The 13,546-nt window shown below is 46.5% G+C and overlaps 1 protein-coding gene across 2 annotated transcripts; it reads left to right on the top strand.

Moving 5' to 3' along the window:
* The first annotated feature begins 1,844 nt into the window (after nucleotides 1-1,844).
* On the top strand, nucleotides 1,845-12,639 carry CHAMP1 (chromosome alignment maintaining phosphoprotein 1). Of its 2 annotated transcripts, none has more exons than XM_072361280.1 (3): nucleotides 1,845-2,036; nucleotides 2,474-2,574; nucleotides 8,954-12,639. In XM_072361280.1, exon 3 carries the CDS (start codon nucleotides 9,013-9,015, stop codon nucleotides 11,848-11,850), a length of 2,838 nt encoding a protein of 945 aa, XP_072217381.1. In that variant the 5' UTR covers nucleotides 1,845-2,036; nucleotides 2,474-2,574; nucleotides 8,954-9,012; the 3' UTR covers nucleotides 11,851-12,639. The 2 variants fall into 2 exon arrangements, with proteins under 2 accessions (XP_072217381.1, XP_072217373.1); XM_072361272.1 differs by having other exon boundaries at nucleotides 2,474-2,589.
* The last annotated feature ends 907 nt before the right edge of the window (nucleotides 12,640-13,546 follow it).

Genomic DNA, 13,546 nt, shown 5'->3' with positions numbered 1-13,546 from the left:
CGGGCAGGAGGAGCTGCCACCTGCTCAGTGCTTGCTCTTTTTCCTACGCGCCTCCTGATGACACAAAATAAATGCAGGCTTGCAGCCTGTCTTTGTACAGAGTCACTGTGGCGTGAGAGCTTTATTTCCACAATAGCAACTTTGTTTTGCAAATTCAGCTCTGCTGAAAGTAGATCCAGCTTCCCTGAGAAACGGGAATTGTATTTAGTTACATCACAGTTGATTTGGGTTCCATCTGCCTTCCTTGTTTTTACAGTATAGTGCTGTCTCTTCAACACAAATCGTCACCACCTTGATAGCCTCGCACAATTTCTGTTGTCCTATTTCTTACCGGATTCCAAGGTCATTGGTATACGGAAATCACCTTGTCTGTCAAGACGGAGTTAGACTCCATTCTGTCATGATCTGTTGTGTCAAAGGAAACCGATGGGGGATATAAATATCCAGTAAGAAATCTGCACTCACACCTGTAGTGATTTTACAGAGAAGACAATTCAGTTCCCAAGCATCATTCTGACAATTTCAGGTTCCATTTTTAAACACATTCTGCTGCTTATTCTTACTGAAAAACAAATGGCTATAAGCCACTTCCAGAAAGTCTTGGGAGGTACATGGCTTACCTCTTCACGCTGCATGCGTGCATGCTTTGTGCTGGAAGATATTTCCCAAAGGAGAATAGGAGAAGAGCAACAAGCCTTAGCTTGCTGTCAGGTGCCCGTGCACGAAGAGCTGGGAGCTGATGCCAAGTGAGCACCCCGATGTCCACGTCCTGTATTCAAAAGGAAACGAACCTGAAAATCACTCAGGTGCCCCAGCCTGTTCCCCTGGTGCCTACAGAGAGGTAGCACAGACTCTTAGCCACAACTGCTGCCAAACACACTGACTCTGCGTGGGCTCTGAGCTGTGATGGATCACTGCTAAATGCCACCTGATGTTACAGCAGAACGGGGAGACAACCACCAGCCCTTCTGGAAACAATACAGGCTTGGGCTAATGTTTCAGCACTGCTGAGGTTTGTGTGCAGATTCTATCTGAAAGTGAAAACAGAAGCAGTTTGTGGAGGTCTTGTGGTTTTCCCCACACTGTAAGCCAGAGATCCTCAGGGGGCAAATGGTGACAAGTGCTGTACCAAGTACATATAAAACATAGAGAGGTATCAAGTACATATAAAACATGGAGAGGTACCAAGTACATATAAAACATGGAGAGGTATTTTAAGGTGGACACGTTCTCCTCAAAAAAAAACCAACCTGGTCCTGTAGGTCATTTCCAACCTTGTGATTCTATCATTCTACGAACTATTTAGAATCATGGAATCATAGAGCTGCTCAGGTTGGAAAAGACCTTAAAGATCATTGAGTCCAACCACAACCTACCCATAGTACCTAACTAACAGCCCTCCGCTCAGTCATGTCCCTGAGCACCACATCCAAAGGTTCTCTGGCACATCCAGGGATGGTGACTCAACCACCTCCCTGTGGAGCCCGTTGCAGTGCTTAAAGAAGTGTTTCCTTTATTAAGCCCATTCTCTGCAGGTGTCACAGTAAACAAGAGCTCCGTCGCATGAAGCAGGTTAGATCCGTAATGTAATACAACACGGGAACGGAGCTCTCGTTACACGCGGCCCACACAAGGCCCTCAGGTAACAGCAGCACACGATCCTCCCGCCGTTCCCGCCGTTCCCGCCGTCCCCGCCGCGAGCCGAGCGCAGCCGCCACTCCGCCTTACGGCAGCACCACATGACCGACGCCGCGCGCCGCCCGCCCGTCGCGGCGAGGGAAGGCGGGAGGCCGCGGGGGGCGGGGCTAAGCGCAGCGCCGGCGCTTCCGGTTGGGCGGCGGGCGGGCCCGGGGGGGGCGGTGAGGCGGCCGCCATTCGGCCGCGCGCCTCCTCCCGGCGCCCCCCCGCGTCCCCCCGCCCCCTTCTCCTCCTCCCCGCCCCTCGCACGGCCCGAGCCCGCTAGCGCCGCCGGCACGGCCCGGCCCGCCGCCGTCGTCTTCCCTGGGTTGCGCCCGGCCGCCGGAGGTGCTTCAGCGGTGAGTGCGGTCGGAGGGGGGAGGCCCTTCCCGCCGCCCCCCGGCGCCGAGCGGGCTCCTCTCCGCCCTGGGCGGCGGGCTGGGGCCTTCCTCTCGGTCGGGGCCGCCGCGGGGCGGGGGGCTGCGGGGTTCGAGTGGAAGCGAGGCCGGGAGGCGGCGACGTGCCGGGCCCCCGCCGGCGACGCCGCCCGGGGATCGCGGGGCGGGAGCGGAGCGTTAGGAAACGCCGCCGGGGCGGTCGGAGCCGGCCTCGTGCAGTGCCGGGCCCCGCGGGGAGGGAGGGTCCGCCGCACCGGGGCTGTGAGTCGGCGGTGCCGGGAGGCGAAGCCGGGCGCGGGCCGAGCTGAGCGATTTGTGGCAGGGAGGTGGAGATTCCGACTTCATCCTTCCCTTCCCTGAGCCGTCCTCACGTCGAATTTTGTTTGGTTGTAATGCAGGTGGAGTTCGTAGCCCGAGGTCACCGCGGGGAGGGTATGGTACAGCGTGCCTGTGTGTGCTCCTTGGGCCACTGCCGCTTCGTCAGCTCGGCTCTGCAGAAGTACGTGTTTTTGAGGTCAGTTTTGGAAGCTAACAGCGCGTTGTTGCTAATACAGTGTTAGACTGCCCTGTCTGAATCATGAGAAACGGTAATTTCTTAATCTTGACGTAGGTATGTCAGATACTTTGTACTTTAGGTTGCCCCTGGGTCTTATACTAGGAACTCATGTTGCTCCGTAGACTTGTCCTTCTAGCAAAGACAGAAGGCCCATGAGGTAGGTGAAGTGCTGCATCCTTCGTGTTCTCGAAGCCATCTGCATCCGATGACACTGTTCAGTTTTCCTCTGAGCTGAACCTGCGACTTCATCGTGCAAGAGCTCCCTTGCTGGACCAAGTGCCTGCTCTCCCAGCACATCTCTCAGTGGTGGCTGGCAAAGTCAGGGTGTTGGAGCCTCCTCTCCTAGTGCAGTTTTAAAGCTGGACCCAGCGATCACTGCTGATGGAACACTGCACACATGTGATTGCTGGTGTTCAGAGCTTGACTGTGAGTACAGTCAGGTTCCTGTGGGCTCTGCGGGCTAGCAAGAGCATGGTACTGCCTCTTGTTCCCTGTGTGTTGGAGCCAACCCTCACATCTCCTCCGTGTACACTGGGAAGCACCTGCTCCACCACTGCCTGTGGGAGCTGAGCTTCTGTTTCTTGTCAGCCATCGCACAGGTACAGGAGACGCATGGTGTTGCCACAAGAGCGCTCCCATCTACTTCTTGGCACTGCAGGAGTGTGTCACTTTCCCTTTGGCTTAAACACAGCTGCAGTCCGATCTGCTCTTGCTGGTAGAAGTGATGGTGCAGCTGTATCCAGGTGTCAGGTGCTGGGTGTTAACTTTACAGTCAACCATCTGCATTGGCAGAGAATGTGGCTGATCTTTGCCTGGGCTTCCACCAATGGAAGTGAACAGCCATCTTTCTTGTGCAGTCACAGGGCTTGTCAGAGCAGAGTTGTGATAGGTGGCACCCCGTAAAAGGGAGAGGATTATCTGAGGAAGACATTTCTAGGAGTATGGGCTTACTTCATCCTTTGCTTGGTGAAATGATAGAATGGTGCTGTGCGCTTGTGTGGGAGGGTGCTGGAAACCATTTCTTCATGCTAGTATGTTGCTCATTTTTCAGGATGGTGTGGATGGCAGCACTATTTTTAAGTCCCAATGGATATGGAGAATACAATGCGGATATAAAGAATCATATAAAATATATAACTTTCTTTTGAGGGCCTTTGAAGCTGTACTGGCACCCCTGATGTGCTTTGCATACAGTTGTTCTCTGCTTGTCTCTCATTAGGATCAATTCTTTATCAGGAGGGAAAGAAGCATAGCTCCTTTTGTCAGTGAGAACCAGGACGGACTGGTTTTGAGGGATGATACATCAGTCTGCATGTTGCCATATTCTGAAATGTTAAAAACAACCTGTAATTTTCTATGCTCGCAGGCAATGTAGATCTTTAGCTTCGAGCCCTTCCTTGTCTCACTCTGGCACTGCCTCGAAACAGTCACAGCTTATCTTCTGTGCGGGATGAAAGCAGGGATGCATTAAAATTCGCAACAGAGTGTACAATGTTTCTCAAACAGATGTGTAACTATGGGATTGAAATGGGATTGAGAAGTAGAGACATTCTGTTAGTTGCCAGAGTCATTGTGTTGCGCCTAACACTGTGGGCCGATTTTTGGTGGCGCACAGCGTCTCCTGCAGATTTCTTTTATGCCACTGGGAGGTTTGTGAGAGGTGTTGGGATGAATGGCTAATCCTGCACTGGGATCGTGACGAACAATGAGATGCTGAATCCTGGAACTGGGTCTGAAGTGGCCGTAAGTCCTGCTGGGGAAGAGTTAGGAGATCTGTTTGCTTTCTGCCTTAGTTTGGGGTTGGGCTGTTCCTGTCGCTCAGCTCAACACAAGCTGAGTCCCTTCATCAGATTTTTCACTTGAGTCCTGGGTGTTGATCTGTTTCCCATATAGGCCAGCAAAAAGCTGTGGTCGAGCTAAGAGCTGAGCTGGCGCCGGCACTGTTACTGTGCTTGATGGTGAGCTTGTGGACAGGAGCACTTTGCTGTTCAGATTCACTGGAAATCTTAATGTCTTAGGAAAAAAATCTGAAGAAGCTTTGGCTGCCCTTAGCTAAAGTTCAGTATTACAAACTCCAGAATCTTAGTAGAGGCTTCTTTTCTTGTCAGTACTTTGTCTTGAAGTGGAAGCAGGGTTTGTGGACAGGGCAAGTGTAAGTGCAGGGCTTCAGGCTTCTGCTTCACTTGTATTCTTATGGAGTTAATTGGTTCTGTTTGGTTATATCTGTATTTGTGGTTTGTGTGTTGCAGTCCTGCAAAATGAGGTGATGCAGAAATAGCAATTAAGGAATCCAGGGCACTGTGTAGTTGCAAAGTGGTGGGAAGCCTCAGCTCCAATCAGTGTAACGTGGTGTGTCCTGCAGCTGTGGGTTGGGACCTGACAAGAGTGCTTAGAAAAACTGCACAGCAATTATTTGTACTTAGGCAGACAGCAGCTTTTTTTTTAATCTTAGGGGCCTTCAGCAGGTCTGAAAGAAACTCCCACAGTCCTGTTGTGTCTGCTGTGTTCAGTGGGAACTTGTTTGTCACCACATGCTTGATCTTCATCCTGAGATTTCCACTTTTCTTCAGGGGGGACTTGCAGATGACCAGAGCAATGTTTGAGTTTACTGTTTGGTCAAAGGCACGAGGCACTTTACTGGGTGCTTAGCCTTTGTATGGACAGGAGTTGGAGCAGTGTAGAGGTAGGTTCCTTTGAGGTCTGCATTGAAGTGTTTATGCAGAAGCAGCGTGGTCCATATTGTTTAGTACTGTCTCAGAGATGCTGCTGAGCAAATGTTATGTTACGTCACAGTTCGTGCAGGTCCTAAGCCATGGAATCTTGGTTACTGAGCATATGGTTGCTAGCCTGGCTGGTCTGGGGCTGTTTGGAAAACAGTGACTTGATGTTCTTCAGACTGCACTCAGCTAGGCAAGGCAGCATCTAAGGCTCAATCCAGTCTAAGGTGTGGTCTGGTTGAAGACAAAGAGAAATATGAATCGTGCAGTTATCCATGTGACAAAGCTGAGTATAGCTGGCTGGGGGCTGCAGCACCTCTCCTACAAAGAAAGGCTAAGAAAGCTGGAGTTATTTAGCTTGGAGAAGACTCTGGGAGGCAGCATTGTTCCAGTTCTTAAAAGGAGGCCTGCAGGAATGTTGGAGATGGCCTCTTTACCAGGGTGCATAGCAGTAGGACAGGATGTGACAGTTTTAGACTAAAAGGTAGATTTAGATTAGATGCAAGGAGGAAATTCCTTACCATGAGCGTGGTAAGGCACTGGCACAAGCTGCCCAGATAATCTGTGGATGCTCCTTCCCTGGAGGTGTTGAAGACCAGGCTGGATGGAAGCTTGGAACCAGGTGGTCTTTAAGGTCCCTTCCAACCAATGCATTCTGTGATTTTAAGTTAGAAGAGGGCAGTAATTGGAGCTATGTGTAAGCAGTGGCATTTTGAGCTCAAAGGGAGAAGTGAGTAAGGATGTTAACAAGAAAGTCTTACAGACTGGATGTTCAGATGCGTGCTCAGTGAACCTGCTGAATTTCAATGGCAGTACAAGTTAATAGTAGCTCAGCACTGTGCAGATTTGTTACTGGTCTCAGAATAGCTACTTTAAAACTAGAGTTACTGTTCTGCATAGTCATGGTCAAAGACGTGTCAGGACTGAGGATCTCTTGCTCAGAAGTATGTCTAAATTAAGTAGAGATGGCAGCAGAAGAGGCACTTTCTGTAGTGATTGCCAGCTATGGTGTGCTGAAGTTATAAAAATCAATAATGGTGGGTGCAAGAGAAAGTAGAATCACCTCCTGGTCAGAAAAGCTTAGCAGTAACTGGGACAGCTTGTGGAAGGGAGGCAGGGAGGACTTCTGTTGCATTTGAAAGAAAATGGAAATTCTCATTGTAAAGTAAGATGGGACCAAATAAAGGCGGAGGATGGAGACTGTGTGGAGTTAAGAGATGAAAGTAACAGATAACTCCAGAAATTGCAGCATGTAGGTACTATGTGAAGAGGAGGAAAGTCGTGAAAAAAGGGGAAGAGATTGCCTGGAAAACTGTGTTGTATACTGTGATAATTTCAGCTGGAAAATACTTTTTTGTTCTCTGGGGGGAAAATAACTAAAAATAGAGAATTCGGGTTTATTGCCACTCTGTATTCTCTTCCATGTCTGAAACTGTGATTAGAGCAGTATGTTGTTATTGTCCTAAATACGTTTTGTCGAGATTGGGTTGAAACACATTTGTTTCCTATAGCTCTATGTCATCAGTTTGTTGGTTTTGACTTACAGAATCTCCTTCTCACCCATTGCTGTAAATCCTTCAGCCAAAAAAAAAGAACCTGAATTGCTAGGAGTTCTGGATCTGTTGGAGTGTTAGGACAAGGCTTGATATGGGTCTTTCCAGTTGGCGAGTAGTTTGCTATTGCACAGATAGAAGCCTTAGTATGGCTCCTCGAAGTACTGGAACATAGTAACTTATACCAAAAACTCCTTCCAGTTCAATAGTTGTAGAGCAATGCAATTACTTCTTGTGTAGATGGCACGTAGTTCTCATAGTGTAAAGCATGATTCATCTTCAGGCTCTGCTTGTGGACCCACCGTGCTTCTTGACTGGAACACGTGCTCGTTTGGAAAAGCTCCCTGTTCCTGTGGCTTAATGTAAAGTACATAGATACAGCATGTTCAAAGTCACTGTTCCAAGAGCCACCACACCAGTGGACCTTTATTTCTTATGACTGTGTGTCCTCTGTCCTTTAGCCAGTTCCTTGCTGGGCTTTTTTTTTTGCTGTGCCCATGCCATCCTTCTGCAGTACTGCTAGCCTGCTTTCCTTCTGTCCCTCATTATAACCAGAGGCAGACACTTCTTGTTCTGCAGGTTTTAAGGCTGGTTGCCTACTGGCCATGTTCTAATTATAAGCTAAACAGAACCAGTAACAGTTCAGTGAAATGTTCAGCCATTACCTCAGCGGTGACATTTCCCTAGCCTTTGCTACTCTGTTTCTGTTTTCCACAGAACTTGTAGAAATTTAACCAGAGATTATATTGCTTTGCCCAGTTTGGTTGGGTATTCACTGAAGGGCAATGTTTTTGTGTAAGTTTCATTTCCGTAAGAAACCAGAGCTTAAAATTAATGCTGTAGGAATAAATTGAGAAAACTTGGATTAGGTATATATATATTTTTTACTTGTTATTAATCTATATATATACTCAGGCCTTAAATTGGCACACGAACTTTGGATGTAAGTCTTACAGATTAGGTTGATATGGTGGTGTGGAACGTTCTTTAATTTGAATCTGCAAGGAAAAAAAATAAATAAAAGCAAAGTGTGCAATTCATATAAGTGCTGAGAAACGTCTAAATATTGCTTTTCAGCAGTGATAACATCCATGTCTAGGTGGAAGTGGCTTATAGAGCCTTGCATCACTCAGACTTCATTTTCTTTTTGTTGTGGTAGGTAATTGGGGTAGCTTCTGATGGAGATACTGGAATGCAGAGTCATTATAAATGCTCTGCGTTTCTGATGCTGCACTTCTGTGTTTTTGTTGGTTTTCATGAGGTCTTACAGAAACAGTAATTTTGAGACATTGCCATCCTGTCCCAAAACAAACAAAGTATTTTGTATAGGAGGACTGGCACGCAGATAGGATAAAAGTCTCTGCTGTCTGATTTTTGAGATAGAGTTGGCGATGTTATTAGGGCAACAGGATGAAATAATGGAAAAACTGTTCTTACAATAGATAAAGTTCTTAGGAACAGTGGCTTTAGTTTTTTCATGTAATTAGTGAAAGGAAGATAGCGTTCAATGGAGGAAGGCAGAGCGTAGGATTTAGGCTTCTGTTATCTTACTGATTTTTTGTTTGTTTGTTTTATCAAAAACATTTAATTTGTTCCAGAATTTTATGATGGAGAATGCAGTTTTGAAATGGCTTGTTTTTACTGGCACTGTTTCAAAGTACTTTCTGATTTCAGTTTACATGCATAACATAAACAAAAACACTCCGAATCTTGGAAGAAAGGACAACTGAGAAAGCAAGTCATATTTCTCAAATGGATGTGAACTTAACTCTTCATTGCCTGGATTCTTAGAGTTTACTGACGTATTCTTTTTTTACACTGTTAGGAAGGCCTGCTGTTAGGTAAAGCTTTGATTTTTCAAGTTCTACCAATGCAAGATGACTTGGAAAAGCCAGAGTTATATTTGCATTTCTTTATGAAGTAGTTAGTACCTGTGCAAAACTGAGGCTTCGCAAAAGGATGGGGGGAGGGGGAAACATACAGTTATTTGACAGAGCTAAAATTAACATTGAGATCTAACCATACAGATTTATTTTTTCCCCTTTGTTGCAGGAACTCTGAAGCTTGCTCTTTGTAAGGTGAAGTGCTGTGAAGACTATTAACATAGAAAAATGGACATGTTGCAGATACTGCGTAAAACCACAGAACGCTTGGAGTGTGATCACTGCAGCTTCAGAGGAACGGACTATGAAAACATACAAATTCACATGGGCACCATACACCCAGAGTATTGCGATGAAATGGATGCTGCTGGTTTGGGTAAACTTATATTTTATCAAAAAAGTGCAAAACTGTTTCACTGCCACAAATGTTTCTTTACCAGCAAGATGTATTGCAACGTGTATTATCACATCACAGCACAACATGCAGCACCAGAGAAATGGAACGAGGAGCGGAAAGGACAGGTAGAAGGAAGTTCAGATTCCTCCAAAAAGAATGGTGCTGCGGAGCCCCAGAAATCAACCCCTTCCCCTGAGTCTCTCAGACCTGCCCTTTCTCCTGAAGTCCCCAAATCTGAATCTAAGCGTCCGAAATCATCAGTGTCCCCAGAGTCCCAGAAATCAGCTCTGACTTCTTCCTCTGAGCCGGAGAAGTCAGCCCAGATCATGTCCCCAGATTCAGTTCAGGCTGTGTCTCCAGATCCAGAGAAATTAGTCTCGTCTGTGTCCTCAGACTCAGAAAAATCATCCCCTGATGCATCCCCTGACCCACAGAAGCAATCCCCTGATGCATCCCCCGACCCACAGAAGCCAGCTCCTGCTGTGTCCCCAGACCTGCAGAAGCCAGCCGTGTCTGTGTCTCCAGAGCCCCGTCGCCATTCCCCTGCTGTATCACCAGAGCCCCGTCGCCATTCCCCTGCTGTATCTCCAGAGCCCCGTCGCCATTCCCCTGCTGTATCTCCAGAGCCCCGTCGCCATTCCCCAGCTGTGTCTCCAGAGCCCCGCAGATACTCCCCGGGTGTGTCACCAGAGCCAAAGAAACCTACTCCAGCTGTATCCCCTGAACCACGAAGGTACTCCCCGGCTGTGTCTCCAGAGCCTCGGAGGCATGCTTCTCAAATGCGTAGGCCTGCTTCTGCTTCTTCCCCCGAAACCCGGAGGCCTGCTCCTGCAGTTTCACCAGAGTCGTGGAGACCTGGTCCTACTGTTTCCCCTGAACCCTGGAGATCTACGCCTCATGAAATGCAGAAATCTTCTGCGGTTTCTCCCTGGGCTCCAAAGGCTTCTGTAGAGTCTCGGAGGTCTGCCCCCGACTCCCGAAGGTCTGGCCCTGTTGCATCACCAGAGTCTAGGAGGCTTGTATCTGACTCGTGGAAATCGACGTCCTTCTCTGAATCCCAGAAGTCCACTCTTGTTTCTTCTGAGCCATGGAAACCCATCTCATCTGTTTACCCAGAAGGCTGGAAACCTGTTCTGTCCCCTGACACGTGGAAGCATTCTTCCTCTGTTTCTCCTGAGCTTCGGAAGTCTGGTCATGCTGTTTCCTCTGACTCTTGGAAGCCTTCTTTCTTTCCCGAGGTCCGTAAACCTGCTACTTCAGTGTCTCCCGAATCTTGGAAACTCTCAGAGTCCCGGAAATCTATGTTTTTTTCTGAAACTCAGAAGTCCACCTCTGCTGCTTCCTTTGAGGTTCAGAAACGATCCCATTTCCCTGAGCCTCGGAAAAGAGCTCTGTTCCCAGAGTCACGTAAATCTAATCCTGCTGTTTCTACCGACGTCCAGAAACGTGCTGTATTTTCTGAGACCCAAAATAAGGTGTCTGCTTCTCTTGCTTCTACTGAAGGCCAAAAGCATGCCTTATGTTCTGAAGCCCAGAAGTCAGCTCTTGTTTCTCCTGAGGTCCAGAAGCATGCCCTATTTTCCGAAGCCCAGAAACTTGCTCCCGTTTCCCCCGAAGTTCAGGACCATACTTGCTTTTTGGAGTCTCAGAAATCAACTTCTCCTGAAATTCAGAAACACGGCCTCTTCAACGAGGCCCACAAACAGGCTCATTCTGCTTCTCCAGACACACAGAAACAAGCTCTTTTTCCTGACTCCCAGAAATCTGCTGTATCCCCTGATATTCAAAAGCAAGCTGTATTTTCTGAGCTGCAGAAACCTGCTGCTTCTATGTCCTCTGATGTCCAGAGACATATTGAAACTACTATACCTTCTGAAATACCGAAAAACATCCTGTTTTCTGAGTCCCACAAATGTGTTCCAGGCTTTTCCTCTGAGCCCCAGACACCCAGTGAGTCTGGTGAGAGTGACTTTCTTTCTCACACTTTAGATGATCAGAAACCACTGGATGACTTATTCTCACCAGATGAACAGTCCATATTAGCCAAAGAATCACCCGAAGACATGTTATACTCATGCCCGAAAAAGAAGCCCAGGAAGGAAAACCAAGACAACTCAGATTCTGAACTGAACAGCAGCGAGTGTGGAAAAGCAGAGATGGACTCGATGGAGATGAAGGAGCAAGAATCCAACAGTGACCAAGAGCAGTATGATATGGAGTCCTCTGATTACAGCAGAGAGAGCAAAATCGGTGCAACTACTCCCAGTCAGCCACAGTGCGTTCTTCAGTTTACCGAAGAGAAAGAGGCTTTCATTTCTGAGGAAGAAATAGCAAAGTACATGAAGCGCGGCAAGGGGAAATACTACTGCAAAATTTGTTGCTGTCGTGCAATGAAAAAAGGTGCCGTCTTGCATCATTTAGTCAACAAGCATAACGTTCAGAGCCCATACAAATGTAAGATATGTGGCAAGGCTTTTCTCTTGGAGTCTCTTCTTAAAAACCATGTTGCTGCTCATGGTCAAAGTTTGTTGAAGTGTCCGCGTTGTAATTTTGAATCAAATTTTCCCCGAGGCTTTAAGAAACACTTAACCCATTGCCAAAGCCGTCATAACGATGATACACCTAAAAAACACTTGGACAGCCTGGAACCACTTGAAGAACAAATTTAGCCTGTATTTTTCCTTGTGTTAGAGAAGCTGAATTTACAACAGTGTTCGGAAGTGTTGCTGTATGTTAACCGAGTAGTTTAGCGGATCTGACAAGTCAGAAGATGCATGGTTTGTTGTACTATGTTTAACTTGTCTTATAGATGTTTTACTGAAATAATTTACTTTTAAAAGTCATTTTAAATACATGTCCGTGTCTTTTTATTACCCATCAGTAGAGTCATATTTTTTTGGATGTACTATGTTTTTGAAACCAAAATGGATACAAACTAGTTTTGTAAAGATTTGTAAAACACACAGGCGATTAAGGACTGGAGCGGCAAGCGACCCCTGTATTTCTGTGAAGAATGAGCTTGGTTTTTTGCATTTGTTAGATGTCTTATTTTTAAAAATGTTTTTATCAAATTTTTAAGATGAAATTTCTTACCAAATTAAAAGCGAATGAGCCAGGCACGAGAAACTACCAACCCTTCTGGAACAACTTGGCCCCGAGGTTGTAATTGAGTGTACAGTCATTTGTTGGGAATTTCTTGCACTCAATTCTCTGTCTTTCTTGTCTCAGTTTTTAGAAGCATTGAGGTACTTATTTTGTGATTATGTATTTTGGCCATGTCTTAAGCATGAACTAATATGCATTAAATTGGTGGATTAAGTCAGACTACGTATAGCTCAACATTTTCTCTTGATAATTCAGATGTTTGTAATGTCAGGAAGAAAAAAATCCCATTTCTTGTATCTGGTGAAATGTTATGCTTTAATCTTTTAACAATAAAAGAAAACACCCAAACCTGGCATTGGCCACTTCTCTTTTCCCCCGATTCAAGAGCAAAGCTTCTCATGTTCAGTGTGTTGTCTTGAGCAACAAAAGATGCAAAATCACCCTAGAGTTCGGCCCTGCATACTTTGTATAAGCACTTCATAATTCAGCAGGAGCATGGATTATAAATGCAGGTAGTATGAAGGTGGTTTCATTTTCCCTAGGCTAAATTGTGGGTGGACTGAAGCAGCTGTATGTGTTGGCTTAGAATTGGAAGGTGGAAATACTGACAAAAAAGCCCTGAAACCGACAACAGCCAAACAAGAAGCTATCAGACTGGGAGATCTCCATCTGTAAGCACCTACCTAAGAGCTTCAGAGTGATCTGGTTGAAGCTTGTGTTGTGCCTGCCATCTTGTGTTTCAAGAATTCTGGAAGAGAGGAAGAAAGTGTTTCAGGCTTTATACTTAGGTGTCTTCTTGTTCCTTTCTTCTAAGAACACCCTGCAGGAAATCTTGCTCCTACAGAGGAGCAATTGTACTCTATCCTGCCAGTTGCAGCAGCTTCTGTGTATTTCCATGGGCACAAGACTAGAATTCTAGATTGCTTTTCTTTCCATGAGCAACAGCAGAGAAATCTAAAAGACCAACTCATGAGTCTACTTGACTACAGAAGCTTTGCTACTTTGCGTAAAAGCTGCCTTTCTCTTCAGCTATGATTTAATCGGTCCTGGCAAAGCCATTTGGTTAAAAATATGCCATATGCCATTGGAGTAACAGAAGGAAGTCAAGAAGGGATGTGTCTGACTTGGAAGCGGTATGGATCATGGAAAACTGAAGGACACTTCTGGTGTGTGTATTTTGGTGTTCAGACTGCTGCTTCACCTTTCCCATACCACATAGTTCTGAGATCCTTAAGTATGAGTAGGAGAATCTGGTGGGAA

The sequence above is a fragment of the Excalfactoria chinensis genome, chromosome 1 (genome assembly GCF_039878825.1).
Source record: "Excalfactoria chinensis isolate bCotChi1 chromosome 1, bCotChi1.hap2, whole genome shotgun sequence".
In the NCBI taxonomy this organism is placed as follows: domain Eukaryota; kingdom Metazoa; phylum Chordata; class Aves; order Galliformes; family Phasianidae; genus Excalfactoria; species Excalfactoria chinensis.
This window is presented reverse-complemented; position numbering and strand designations above follow the sequence as displayed.

Excerpts from the sequence above, each read along its gene's own strand:
- CHAMP1 (XM_072361280.1), top strand. The coding sequence starts at position 9,013 with ATGGACATGTTGCAGATACTGCGTAAAACCACAGAACGCTTGGAGTGT.